Source organism: Morone saxatilis, unplaced genomic scaffold (assembly GCF_004916995.1).
Source record: "Morone saxatilis isolate NCDOM2014 unplaced genomic scaffold, NCSU_SB_2.0 Contig18, whole genome shotgun sequence".
Classification (NCBI taxonomy): domain Eukaryota; kingdom Metazoa; phylum Chordata; class Actinopteri; family Moronidae; genus Morone; species Morone saxatilis.
The window spans coordinates 14,350,430-14,365,103 of NW_023339740.1; the positions used below are offsets into that span (position 1 = coordinate 14,350,430).

The 14,674-nt window shown below is 38.7% G+C and overlaps 2 protein-coding genes across 3 annotated transcripts in view; both read left to right on the forward strand.

The window, feature by feature from the left end:
- The first annotated feature begins 2,299 nt into the window (after positions 1 to 2,299).
- On the forward strand, positions 2,300 to 11,232 carry thumpd3 (THUMP domain containing 3). 2 transcript variants are annotated; one of them, XM_035662729.1, is made up of 10 exons: positions 2,300 to 2,352; positions 2,794 to 3,132; positions 3,338 to 3,415; positions 3,498 to 3,929; positions 5,098 to 5,228; positions 7,143 to 7,212; positions 7,759 to 7,874; positions 7,980 to 8,084; positions 8,228 to 8,351; positions 10,704 to 11,232. In XM_035662729.1, the coding sequence occupies exons 2-10, from the start codon at positions 2,872 to 2,874 to the stop codon at positions 10,893 to 10,895; spliced, it is 1,509 nt and encodes a 502-aa protein (XP_035518622.1). In that variant the 5' UTR covers positions 2,300 to 2,352; positions 2,794 to 2,871; the 3' UTR covers positions 10,896 to 11,232. The 2 variants fall into 2 exon arrangements, with proteins under 2 accessions (XP_035518622.1, XP_035518621.1); XM_035662728.1 differs by having other exon boundaries at positions 2,321 to 2,428.
- An 877-nt stretch (positions 11,233 to 12,109) lies between these two features.
- Positions 12,110 to 14,674, forward strand: part of LOC118328403 (prostacyclin synthase-like) — a 7,970-nt gene continuing 5,405 nt past the window's right edge. The window contains exons 1-3 of the mRNA XM_035662132.1: positions 12,110 to 12,194; positions 12,842 to 12,965; positions 13,821 to 13,996. Coding sequence (XP_035518025.1) covers positions 12,127 to 12,194; positions 12,842 to 12,965; positions 13,821 to 13,996 — 368 coding nt within the window. The 5' untranslated portion in view covers positions 12,110 to 12,126. The remainder of the gene's footprint in view (positions 12,195 to 12,841; positions 12,966 to 13,820; positions 13,997 to 14,674) is intronic.

Sequence of the window (14,674 nt, forward strand, 5' to 3'; positions counted from 1 at the left end):
GTAAATGTTAAAAGGAGTTCGGTCTAGACCTGCTCTATTTGAAAAGTGTCCTGAGATAACCCCTGACAACCTCTATTGTAGTCTTTAATACATATTCCTTGATGCTGATTTATATTGTCATCAATCAATCATTAAGCACTCATGCTGAGAAAGGGATGTCTCCTTTATATGCTATGTATCTTCTTCTCTAAGAAGTCGGCTCACGTGTCTGTAAATGTCACGTTTATTTTAACAAGTAACACCACAGTGAGAGAAGGATCTGAAGAATAATCCCAGTGAGGGTCTTCTCAACACTGGGAGAAAATCCCAGTGTAAAATCCCACAGGGTTTATCATACCTGTCTGCTTTGAGGATATTCTATCATTCTTGCACGCTTGTCTTTTCTCCACATTTCAGGTTACATGTGAGGATAGAAGCATCTCACCTGCATGGATAACACCTGAGTTACACGCAGATCAAACAGGACTGTGGTTGTGTGTGTTTGATCTTCTGTCAAAGCAGCAAACCTGGAGCTGCTCTACTTTTTTTTCTCTGAGTTTCTTTTCACTGTCAGCCGCTCTTTGTTCATTCTCTTTGCAGAGGGTAAAAAAGTTTTCTTTGCCAATGTGTTTATAAGATCATTAAGTTGGCAAAAAGTTTTTTGCAGTGCCTGACTGTGCTCCGTGCAACACTTGCCATCTGTTGTGCAGGACTTTTCGTTCCCTGACATGAACACACACCCACTTGTCTCTCAGACTTCACACTTACTAATCAGTTGGAAAGAATGAAACATAGAGTTAGAAAAACAACAAAACATTTTCAACAAACTTCCTGTATAATGTGGAGAGACATAAAATAAGCTATGATATGAGTAGGTTTTTTTTTGTCAGATGAAGTTCTGCAGATAAATATATATATTTTTAATTTGTTGCCTTGCATAATCATAATTAAGTGCTTTAAACTTGATGCAACCACAGTGAATAAGAACACAGATACAAATGAAAAAAACTTATTTTCTCTCACAGGTGTTTCCTCAAAGATAAAAGAGAATTATCAGATAAAGTTAAAGCTGTTAGTTCCACTGCCCAGAGGTTCAATTAATCACCCAAAGAGAAGACAGTTATTCTTATCACCGCTCGCTGTATAAACGTCATTATTCACACATGATAAATCAGGAAAGGAGATTATGGGCCAAAATATAGCTGCATATTGTCACCATGAATAACTAGCATGATATGTGTTTCATCTTTATCTCATTGTTGATTAACCCAATGACCATACAATGAATTACAACCACTGGTAAATGCGAATAACAACCCATAATTATAGACAGAAATGTGAGGGATGATATGATTTTATCCTGTCTGTTTGATACTGTACGCTGTCTCCCTCCTTTCATGTTCTATGTCTTATTCTGCCTCTTGTTTGTTGTTTACATGTAAGGTGAATGTTTTTCTCAGCGTCCTCCCCCTCAGCTCAAAGACCTATATCATGGCGCCCTCTTCCGATCACTTAGGGGAAAGCTGTATCCGGAAGTAGTAGAAAACGTCAAGATGAGTCCAGCTAACTAGATTTCCTGTTTGGCATTCTGACTTTGAAAATAAAAGTTTTTTCAGATTTAAAATATTTTGAATAATTTTATTTAAACACCATGGCCATTAATGTAGGTCATATGATCAATGGTACCAGACAGATATGAAAAGATTATCATTATTATACTATAAAAAGAAAGAAAGAAAGAAAATGTGTAAATTACAGACGTGAATGTTAGTGTTTTGACATATAGATTGTATATAAAACATCAAGAATAATTGAGTAAATAATAATATTTGGAGAATTGAGAATAATGATGTAGACGTTACACAATATCTTCAACGTCATGTCACAGTTTATCGTTGATTTTGAGGAGTAGTTTTGACATTATGGCATTTTGGCAGACTGCTGTCCCAATCCAGCTCCACCAGTAGATTAAAAAGTCTTTCATCCCCCTGGCCATCAGACTGTACAACAGCTCTTAGTCAAGGCAGGGAGGACAATAGACAATGGACAATTTCCTCCTCCATTTGCACCATTTGCACCGTTTTAATTGAAATTTGAATGTTAATTTGAATGTCAATTTGAATGTCTGCTTAATATTTATATTAATTGTATTATAATATTTATGTCTAATGTATGTATGTATTTAGTGTATGCTGCTACTGGATGCTTGAATTTCCCTAAATAAATAATATAATATAAATAAATCAAGTATCTATCTATCTATTAAATTATTTAGTCAGATCAAATTTGTGCAGAAGATGCTTTTATTGTGAAGGACCTCGTCCAGAAGTGTCTCTACAGAGCGGAAACAACATGTCGCCTCGTGTTTGACAGGTTGGTTTGACTCTAGTTAGCAAGTTTAACACAACTGCTCCTCATACGACTGTCACCAGCTTCTGCAGTTCAACCGGTGGGCTCAGCACACAAACACACATCATACTGTGGCAGCGGTTTGATATAAAAGCCGTATCAGCGGCTAACGTCGCCTTGGTTTTCAGTCGGAACAACTTTTTAGCTCCTCGGTGCTAACGTTAGCCGGCTAAGTTAACTGGTTCATTCAACATTCATCCTCCATTAATGACGTTAAAGGGTTTGTTCACAGTGTTCAACTGAACCGGTGCTAACATGGTACCGTATGACAACATGATAGTACTCATTGGTTCTTTAAGATACGTTGTTTCCTTTAAATCTGTACTCTTTATACCTGAATATGGCAAAAATATGCAGCAGTTTTAATGTCTCTCTCTCTCTCTCTCTCTCTCTCTCTCACTCCAGCTGTTAAATGTGAGAGTTTGGCCCCAGCTGTGACATATCAACCAGTCTACCACTCTATCTGCTACACAAATACAAGTCATGTCCTCCCAGGAAGATGTGGCCGCAGAGCCAGGCCCTGACACAATGGGATCCTCCTCCTCCTCCTCCTCCTCTTCCTCCTCCACTGAGAATGATGCCACCACTGGGGACATCATCACCATCACCATTGGAGCAACGGTGCCCACAGGGTTTGAGCACACTGCTGCAGAAGAGATCAAAGAGAAAATTGGGGTTGATGCACGTATCAGCAAAGATCGTGGGCGTGTATACTTTCCAATAACCACTGACAAGCTTTTCCAGGTATGAAACTGAAGAGTCAGTGCCTGCCTTGTTCTTCCAACGTGCTTCTGACTGCCAAATTGTATTATGAGCACAGAAAATGTTTTCTTTGATGTTGAATGGTAATCAGAGTTTAATTTCTCCAGGTGTAAAAAGTGTAAAGAAAACCTACACCTAAAATGTGTCTGTCTGTCTGTCTGTCCATTTATTGAATTCTCCACTGTAGGTCCATCTCCTGAGGTCTGTGGACAACCTGTTTGTTGTGGTTGAGGAATATGATCATTACCAGTTCAAAGAATCAAAGGTAACTGACCGCCAGCTTCTTTCTGCTGTAGCTGATGTTAGGGCCGTTATCGCCATGGTAATAAACACTGTGTTTTGTACAGGAGGAGACACTGATGGAGTTGCAGCAGCTTGCCTCTAAACTGTCCTGGACCAATGCTTTAGAGGTTTGGAAACTGAATCGCACCGTAAAAAAGAAGAAAGGCTACCGGAAAGGAGGAAACGGCAACAAAGTCAAACCTACCGCCGAGGCCACTGATGCAATTGCTGCTGACACCGAGCAGCAAGAGCTCCCTCAAGGAGCGTCTGCCGCTGAAAGCCAGACGAAGGCCGAGAGCATGCCCGATGTGGATTCAAGCGCACAGGACTCGGGGGAGGCAGCACCACCCGAGGCCAAACTGATCAAGTTTCGTGTGACGTGCAACAGGGCCGGTGACAAACACAGCTTTTCCTCTAATGAGGCAGCCAGAGATTTTGGTGGAGCCGTGCAAGAATTCTTCCAGTGGAAAGCAGACATGACAAAGTTTGACGTTGAGGTAGGCATTCTTGTTCAGACTGGACTGATGCAAAGTAATGAATACCATTGCACCAGCCAAAGAAAACTCTGGCTGTATAGATAAATTTGCAAGGCCTATCCTAATGTTTAGTTTAGGGCTTAACAAAAGAACAGATGGCAACCCAGTTAATTAATATTTTCCGTGGAGATGAATTGTTCAGATTATGTGACAAGTTGAAAAATGCTTTAGCATTGTGTAAAGTTCTGGAAATAATGTGTATGTTCCTGAGATTCATTTAAAAGGTTTTTCACACAGTGATAACAATCTGTGGCCACATCTCTTAAAGTTAAGTAACTTCACAACTAGAACCAAAGTTTGTTTGCAGACTAAATGCAGTTTTAGTGTCTGTTCTTGGTTAGCTGATATTTGGAATGCATGTTTGGATACATGTTGAAATAATTAGTAAATTGCCCTAAATGAGTTAAAGATAATTCATTAGAATAGAATTTCTGCAACTTTAGTGACATATACAACCATACACAGTACAACACATAGTGAAATTTGTCCTCTGCATTTAACCCATCCTTAGTACTAGGAGCAGTGGGCAGCCACTGTACAGCGCTCAGGGACTAACTCCAGATCTAAGCCAGTGCCTCGGTCAAGGACACTGAATGGAGAAATTTACTTAAACTTTTAATGGTGGACTAGAGCACCTGGAAAGAAACCCACACAGCCACAGGGAGAACATGCAAACTCCACACGGAAAGGGTCTGCTCGACCCAGGAATCGAACGCAGGACCTGTGAGCCTCTGTGCTGCCCATATATTAGGCCTGCAACTATTATTTTCATTATTGATTAACCTGATGTTTATTTCCTCTCGTAATCGCTTATTCATTTATTAAAAGTAAAGAAAGTAGTGAACAATGGCTTTTGAAAAGTCCCGAGTGATGTCTTTAACCAGTTTGTTGTTTTGTCCAAAACCCAAAGATATTAAATGTAACTACCCAGGTGATTTTTGGCATTGTTGCGTAAAAAAAATACCAAAACAATTTATCCACATCAAAATAGTTGGTGATTAACTTCCGCCTTATTGTTACAACTCCACAAAGTATAAAAAACGTTTGTGAAGTTGGATTTGTTTGGTGTTGTTTGTGGATTGATGATTGATTTCTGATCATTCATGTGCTGTATGTTCCTGTGCTGTAGGTGTTACTAAACATACACAATGAAGAGGTGATAATCGGCATTGCCCTCACAGAAGAGAGTCTTCACAGGAGAAACATCAGTCACTTTGGACCCACTACTCTGCGGTCGACTCTGTGCTATGGCATGCTCAGGTAATCCTATAACACTGTTTTCACCATGTGATCCTGATCACCTCACATTGTTCAGCTCACATTATATTTTCCGCCTCAACATGACATTTTCAACTGCTCATATCTGTAAAAGTCAGAGTGGATGTCTGTGTGGAGCGTTAACATGTACATTATTTGCATATGCAGACACCCAATGTAGTAAACAACAGAAATGTATGTCCACCCTACTGTTGGCCTCTTTTCTGCCTCGAATGTGTCAGAATAATTTATATTTGTAGACACATTTGAGCTCCTGTATTTGTTTAAGAGCTTTTTGGTGTGTTTTGTTTTGTTGATATTTATAATTTAAAGGTCCAGTGTGTAACATTTTGGAAGACCCATTGTCAGAAATGGGATATAATATTCCTAGGTATGTTTTTATTAGTGTATAATCACCTGAAAATAAGAATCGTTGCGTTTTCGTTACCTTAGAATGAGACATTTTTATCTACAGAGGGAGCGGGTCCTGTTCCTTGGACTCTGACATTTTGTACTGCCATGTTCTACAATGGCCTAGAACAGACAAACCAAACACTGGCTCTACATAGGGTCTTTTGGATTTTCACGACTCACGGCCACCATAGTATCCGCTACACACTTGGAAGGCTGAGCTGTATTCAAATGGTTGCAATCTTAGATGCCACTGGTTGAAAATCATAATGACACATGCAATGACATGTGCGATCACCATGGACAGCTACCACAGTCACAGAGGATGGGCGAGATTTGGTGACAAAAATATTTCCTAGCTGCAACCAAAGACTCACACCTAACAGCCGATGATTTAATTTGCCTACTCCCACTCACACAAATAGACACAGATGGAGAAAAAGGTCACACACAAGAACAAAGGACCTGCACACTACATTGTCATCATCTACTATGCTCCGTAAATTCTCTAATAATAATAGAATAATATAGAATAAAATGATCAGCAACAATCTGAACAACAATCTGCCTCATTTAAAAGTAGACATGACTAACTTGATGGTGAGGTAAGCATGCGTGCCCTGACTGAACAGACATATCCAATATCGTCACACTAGCCAAAGAAAACTCTTCTCTGTTGAGGTAAATGTGCCAGTCACACCTCAGTGTTTATTTTAAGGCGTAACAAAATAGACAAATAACTGCTCTGCCGAGTAATATTTTCCATGAAGCCAAGCACATAAATGTAATAATAATAATTTGACTACTGAACACAAGGTTTGCGTACAAATTAAATTCAGTATTGTTACTTGTTGTTGTTGTCCTGAGTTGAAAACCTCATCTCAGTTTTAGTAAAAATTCAAAGCAGTTATCAGGTCATGCTGCAGTTCAAATTTCCAAAAGTGAATTATTGTTTATTTACAGGTTTATTCAGTATACGATCCAAAGTAAACTTTTATGATTATTTGGTTTCATTCGTCAGTTTGTTTACACTTATCTGGCACTTACACACCCATTAGTGAAACAAAAACATTCGTTGAGCTGAGCGAAGAAATACAAATCAATGTGATGCAGTTCTAACAGCAGCACTATACATATGACTAGGATGAAATTCAAGTATTTCCCAATTAGAGATTCTACTGATTGCAATTTGAATTAAATTCTTAATTAAATGACTGGCAATGCAAAACTGCTGGTACGGTAGTCTGGTAGACTTCAAATCAGTCCTAGAATTTTCTAGTTTTAAGACAGCATGACTGAACAATATAAATGTGTGTGATGTTAAGTCTGCAGGAGGAGAGTTCAAATTGATCTAGGTCTAAAGATTTAGAGCAGCAGTCGTATAAGAATGTTTTTACATTTTTCTTGGAATTGGTGGAAGCTCTATGTTGACACGTATAAAATGATTATAGTCAAACCTATGATGTTGCATTGGTGTTATACCCATACTCTATTTTCTGTTGACAGGCTGTGTAAACCTCAGGTATCGGATATAATACTTGATCCAATGTGTGGGACTGGAGCTATACCGTTGGAGGTAAGACATAACTTGCATACCTAGACCACAATATTATTAAAAAGTGTTGCTGATGTGTTTTGCTTAAAAGAAGGAGATGTGCAAAGAATAAACAGTGTATATATATTAAATACCTCTCCAATAACCTTATGATTACACACTAACATCTACCATCTATACATCATTACACTGCACTACCGCCACTGACCTGCTGCAAATTTAGTGTAGTGTATTTAGTTTAAGTCTCAAATGGTCAGAAAGTACCAATAACATACAGTTTCATAAGGAAGTCTTACTTATGACTCATTCCTTTGATGTGTAATCAGACCTGTTTAGCTTGGATCAAACGTTTGATCACATCTGGCTGCTCCAGAAAGTAAACAGAGTTTTTCCAGGCGGTTACTGATATCTGATGAATTTTCATCCATCCACAACAATTCTCTTATCCATCTCTTGATTAATACTTTGAACACATAAATGCTGAACATTATCAGATGGGGTCTGCTGAGTGCTTTCAGTGGTTGTGTTAAGGTCAGGTATTAATTGTCAAATGTTTTTCTTCTCCAGGGGGCCATTGAATTTAACAGTTCATTCTACATTGCCGGTGACAACTATGACATGGCCGTTAACCGCACAGTCAATAATATATGTCACATCCAGAAACGGAGGGCAGAAAAGGGCAGGTGAGAGGGTGGACACCTGAAAACCTCATAAAGATGTTGTTTCAATATGCAATTTCGTGTCTTCAGAATAATGATTTGAAATCCCTTTTGGATCCTTTCAAACAGTGCATCTGGATTGCCCATTGACACAGTGCGTTGGGATCTGTGTAATTTACCCGTAAGGACCAGCTCTGTTGACATAATCATCACTGACATGCCCTTTGGGAAGAGGTACAGGGGAACAGTGCTGTGCAGTACATGGTTGATTAAAAAACATGTAGAAATTATCATAAGTTGGTGGATTTACTGTATCTTTCAGCACTTTCATTCAACTTTCAACCACCAGGTAAAATGTTTCCTTTGTTTTCTTGAAGAATGGGCTCTAGGAAGAAGAATTGGGACCTTTACCCATCCTGTCTGAGAGAAATGGCCCGTGTGTGCAGACCAGGCTCCGGAAAGGCTGTCTTGTTGACGCAGGACAAGAAATGTTTTTCCAAGGTAACCGTAATACCCATGTAGTTAAGAAACAGGAACTTCTGCTAAGATATTACAGAATATTTCCAGGAAAATAAAACACCATTTCATTAGAACTTTAAAATATATCACAGTGCAAGTCTTGTCTTGCCACTGATCCACTTTTTGCTTAATTCAAATGGTAATCTGGATTCACTAGCTGGCAGCGCATGCACACAACAGATTGTGTTATTGGGGATAACTGCCTTCCTCAGTAGTCTTACTGTTCATAAAGAAGCACCTAACGCACATCAATAAATAGACAAATAGGAGAGTGGCCAGTGATCCTTAAAGCTATGTGAAATACCACAAAGATGTCTAAGTGGGTGTATCAGGGGCAACGCACTTGATGTTTTCACTACCTGCATTGTTGTGCCTGTGCAATGATGCAGAAACAAAAAAAGGATCAGTTTTCTTGAGTTTGGAAACCTGTTTGCCTCTCCTTGCTCTCCTTTAAGGCTGCATTATTTTGGACAAACATAATTTCTCCTCAGACAGTTATAGAAACAGGCCTATTTTTAATTTATGTCGCGTTAACACTCCCAATAGGTGCTGCTTTGAATCAGTGACGATGAATAAAGTTAAAGATAGATGCAACCTTTTTATCCACGCCAAGGTAATAATATTAGCTATTGTGGTACAACATTTGTACTCAATTATAATGAGACGGAAACAGGTAGATGCATTTGTGCTCAGCAAATCGTTGTGGTAGTTACCATTGACTGCTGTTGGGGGCCCGGATGCAGCTGCAACCTGCATGCCCTCTGTTGCTCGTGTAGTAAGCGTATGTTTCTGGTGCAGCATAAGTATTATGTTCCATTTGAATACAATTGTATTGGTTTGTATCTCCGCCCTTTTATAATCAATGGTTCTGCTTTTTCCACACCTCAGTGAGTTTGAGATGGAGGCGTGTCGAGGTTAGACTAAATAGTGCATTGTGTAAACAAATATACAACCTGTTGCCATGGAAGTCGGTCTAAAAATAATGCTTTTAAAATAAGTTGTTTCTGTTTTGAAGTTCCTAGCCAGCAGTGGCCGTCTTGTAAGCGTCACCCACTGACTCACTACAGTTACTTTTTGACAATCTGTACATCTGTGCAATAATTCACATTTCTTTTTTATAACAGAATTTAATGAATGGTTTTATATTTCTGATAAAACAGAAGCCCAGATTATATTATTCACATTTTATGATTATTGGACAGAGCCTCTCAGTCTGTGAGGCGAAGCCAAAGCCGAAGTGTCTTGAACCTGCATTCTTCCTAATGGCCAGCAGGGGTCAGATCTATGGGCTGCAAATAAGAAGTTTGATGACGTTCAGAAATGAGCCGAGTTCTCACTTGATTTATTAGCTCAGTAAGTAGTTTGCTAACGAGTTTATGGTCTCAATATTACGTTTTAAGTCTTCTTCCGTGCAACATAATGCTCATTTTGTAAATGATGGTACCATTAAGTGTAAATTAGACAATAAAGCAGGGTCTGTTTTAGGGCGTGGTTACCTTGTGATTGGTCATTCTCAGTGAAACTGTCAAACCAGGCAGCGCTGATCAAATATGAATCAAGATTTTGTGACCTCATTGTCTATTTCTAGTATAAAACCTTTCAGAAACATATTTTAATGTATTGTTTATTTGTAAAAGAGGACACATGAGACCATTGTTTCCTGCTATAAACTTTCTTATCAGAAACTAAACACAGTCAATGAGCACAGCTCCACTTACTTGTAGTACGTCATGACTGCTGGCGTCACAAAATCAGCATGGTGATGGTCACAGCGGTGCTTTGAGCCAAATGTAAACCTTTGAGGAAAAGTCAGAGGATAGCAAAAGTCTTTCAAGTCAATTCATCCTCTGAGCACCGTGAAGGTCTGTAAAAAATGAATGGCAATCCATCTAATCCAGTAGTTGTTTGGACTGATTGACTGACAGGCTATATAAAGTCAGTGGGGTGATGGTGTTGCGTAAGGGTACAAATATATTTATAAAGTGTTTCTGATGTGAAGTCACTTGTGAACCCATGTTGGGGTCCCTTCAAGTTTCAAATGTTTAATTTATTAAAGCCCCCAATGCTTTACAAAAGTGTCCCATTCTAAAATGTACTTGTAATCAAGAAGACTTAACTTAACTTGTAGTGCTTTGAAGATTTTGGACCCCAGAATGAGGTCCTAGGTCTCAGTAGTTTAACTATGCGGACGTGGTGCGGATTAAACTCAGCTCAGTCTCTGCATCATGGAAAAAGACTTTCCCCAGCTGTATTTGTCTAACCAGGGGTCTTGTTTTACACAAAACAAATGTCTCATTTGTTAGTTTGCCCTCACAAGATTTATGTCGTCTCCAGGCTATCTCGAGGATGGGAGGACTGTGGAGGAAGCTGCTCACTGTTTGGGTCAATGTCGGGGGTTTACATGCTGGAGTCTACCTCCTCAAGCGGACCGGGGCCGTGTTTGGGCAAACTCCGGAGGATGTCTATGAATCACGAGGAAAGGTTAATACACAGGGGGACGAGAAGGATGACAAGCAGCTCTCCTAATTCCTGTCCTGAGTTTAAGTTCTGAATTTGTATTTGAGACCATGTTCGATTAACATTATTTATCTTCTCTTAGTCCAGGTTCTCTGGGCAAGTGAGCCAAGCAGCTTCAAGTGTATCATTTTTGTATTTCTCATTTGTTTTAATGAGACAAATGCCTAACTGGAAAGAGAACAGCTGTTTTCATGTCCACCAGAGCTGTGCTCTCACACTCTGTTTGACTGGCAGTTCATGTAACTGTTCAGAAACCAGCTTCACTACAAACCTCAAACCGGCTGTGTCCACTTAACGGTAACTGCACATTGCCATGTGTTCTGATTTAATAAAGATTCAAACAAAATGTCAGTTGTACATATTCATCGCAAAATACATTATGTGTGTTGTTTGTCAGTGACAGAATGGGAAGCTGTACCTTAAAAATTTTTTTTCTATATTTTGAGGAATATTGTATTATATTCGACCTGCTGGAAAAGAAAGCTGCACCTTATGAGTGTGTTTTGATGTTGTGGGCCATCACTCCGCTACAGCAGGGATGTTGTTTCCTTCAGTTTCCCGAAATTGGACGTGCTTGCCTGAGCATACATCAGGTGGGGCCACATAATCTAATATCAACTCATATTAACTAGAAAAGGAAGTCTGCAGTCGTGTGTGTGTGTGTGTGTGTGTGACTCAGAGTGAGAGTAATAGCCTATGTGTGCGTGAACATTTGCAGGCACGGCACTAGACGGGTATTCCTGAACAGGGAAAACCGTATGATTGTTTAGAGGAAACAACAAAGACATGCAGTAAATGATTAAGTTACTGTTTGTGATGTATATTGAATTCAGGTCTTCATTAACTACAGGTGACAAATAGAATTATTCTATTTTAACTTTAATTTAACAACTTTGTTTATATAATTCAAAGGGAAATATTAGTGCGGGTATTTTTACCACCGTCTGAAATTTCCTAACTCAATTTTAATAATCCAACTTCACCTTTTGCCTCTTTGCCTCTAGTAATAGGGAAGCTGAACAGCCCGTAACTGAACTTTCCCCCTGTAAATCGAAGTTAATGGGTCACAGTTCACTCATGATGATTTGCAAGAATGTCGTAGTAAGTGAAGAAACAAAGGGTTGTTTAGATGTCGTGACAGATGACACGGTGACGTAAGTGGGTTAGAAAAGCTCATAAAAACCCACGTGAGCGCCCATGTTGCCGCACTGATTCCGCGGAGCGAACAAGTAAACACGAGATGATCTGGACAATTTTCCTGCTCGTCCAAGCTGTCCTGCTTTATTTCATTCTCACACACAGATCGAGGTAAGTTACTGTTTGATTCACTTGTATTGTCTCATATATGAATACTGTAATAATTGTTTAGAATAAGGAAGCATTGTTCTTTTTCTGGTTTCTGGTTCTGGTTTTACTGGTTTATTTGCACACCTGTCAGTTCTAATGTAAATTCGTGGCTGGTTGAAAATCCACTTGTTGCTACTTCGAGGGGATCAATAATAATAACACTGTGGTCGTAATAATAATAAAGGAGTCAAGTTTTATTACCGCGAGCAAACACATGTATTTAGTCAGTTTAGTGGGTTGTTCCTAATCCAGTCTCAGGAATGTGGTTGAACAGTGTTAAATATAGAAGTCTACCTGTAAGGATTTTGTTACTGGTTTTAGTTTTCCTTTCAGGCAATTAAAAATGATGAAAGAGGTTCTGTGATGTAATTCTAACTAATCCCTGTTACATGACCTTTACGTCTATAACAATAATCTCATGATGAAAGGTTGGTCATACAAACAGACTGTACACTGTGTGTATAGATGGAAGGTGGAGGACCAAATACTTTAATGCCAGTAGGATAAAGTGCCAAACAGGCAAAGTAGCAACTATTTGAATTAATTGAATTAAAAAAATCAATATACACCTGTTTATATATATATACATTTGTATTTGTATTTTTTAGATCCAAGAGTGAACCACCTCTAGACAAAGGAGTTATTCCATGGTTAGGCCATGCACTTGAATTTGGAAAAGATGCTTCCAAGTTCTTGAATCGAATGAAGCTGAAACATGGCAACATTTTCACAGTGAGTAGAAGATAAAGGTGATTTACATTTGACACAACAATCTCCGCTCTGTAGATACTTAAATGATCATTTTTCTGAGAACCTTTAAGGGTTTATTTTCCATATTAGCATGCTAGTCTTAAAACTGCTTAGGGAAAAAAAGGAAATTTAAACATTTACAATTCAATGATAACTGGCCTCCCTCCGCTGAAGAAGATGATGTGATACAATCGAAAAGTTGTAGTTACGAAATAGACCTCGAGGTGAGATTGTTTTGCAAACTACTGTTTCCAAAGTAAAGAATGAATTTTATTATGCAATGCAGTTTTACTGAATGCTTGAAAGTCACTTCTAAAGCTAAATTTAGGGTGATTGCAACAGTAGAAAAGAGACGCCCTGTAAAGTGTGATAAAGGGCTGTGAATTGTACATCAGAGTTTTCTGCTTGTTATCATCTAATAAATTTTATCTACTTGTCCAAATGTTACTGCAGTGACACACCTCAGTGATTTAAGAATATGTTCATATTCATGTAACAGATGTAACAGCACGTTACAGATACCATCGTGTAACATAAATTTACATCAGGACATACAATGATTTTCAGTTATCCTGAAACAAAATACAAAGTTTCATATTTTTTGAGTGGGACTAACAATTTGATATGAGTATTGCATTCATTCCAAAAATACTGCATCAGAAAACAAAATTGAATTTGTTTAAAAGTATCAAGATAGTTCAGATATAAGTGACATAATTCCAACAATGTATTGTGATATAAGATATTATACACATTTGGTGGTTATTACTGTGTTCATTGCGAAGTTAAATACTCATAACATTACAGCATTTTAACTGTTGCACTGATGATGTATAGGTGCGTGCTGCTGGGCGTTACGTGACGGTGCTGCTGGATCCACACTCATACGACGCAGTCATCAATGACTCCGACTCCCTTGACTTTACTCGCTATGCACAGGTGCTCATGGAGAGGATCTTCAACCTGCGGCTCCCACATCACCAGCCGGCTAAAGCAAAAGCAATGATGAAAAAGTAAAGACATAACTACTTCATATTCCAAACTGAAAGCTTGTGCTGTATATTTTCATTTTCATTTTATGTGAATGTAGAAGCAAAATTTGTTTGTGGAAATTTACCTACTCAAGTCTCATGAAGAGTATCAGTGGATATTTCTGTAAAATGCTCTTCCCATTTTAGGAAATCTATTTTTAGGACTTCTTGTTTTGTCATTGCGTGCAGTCGTCATCTACACAGTATTTGTTTATTGTGTAGAACTGAAAGTATCTTAGTCTCACCACCTCCAAGAAATCAGGGGAAATCCACACGCTAGATAGATGCAATCTTTTTATTTTATGGTTTAAAATATTGACGTTTGGGGCACACTGCCTCATTCAGGGTTGCAGTTATATGAGTGTGCAGCTTTCCCCTTCCCAAATTTGTTAAATAATAAAACCTAAGGGGAACCAGCTCTACCAGGTGAGCTACCAAAGTTCCAAGGCTGAAGAAATATATAAAATATATATATATAAAACTTAAATGTTATACACCGATCAGCCATAACATTATGAGCATTGACAGGTGAAGTGAATAACGCTGATTATCTGGTTATCATGGCACCTGTCAGTGGGTGGGATATATTAGGCAGCAAGTGAACATTTTGTCCTCAAAGTTGATGTGTTAGAAGCAGGAAAAATGGGCAGCGTGAGGATT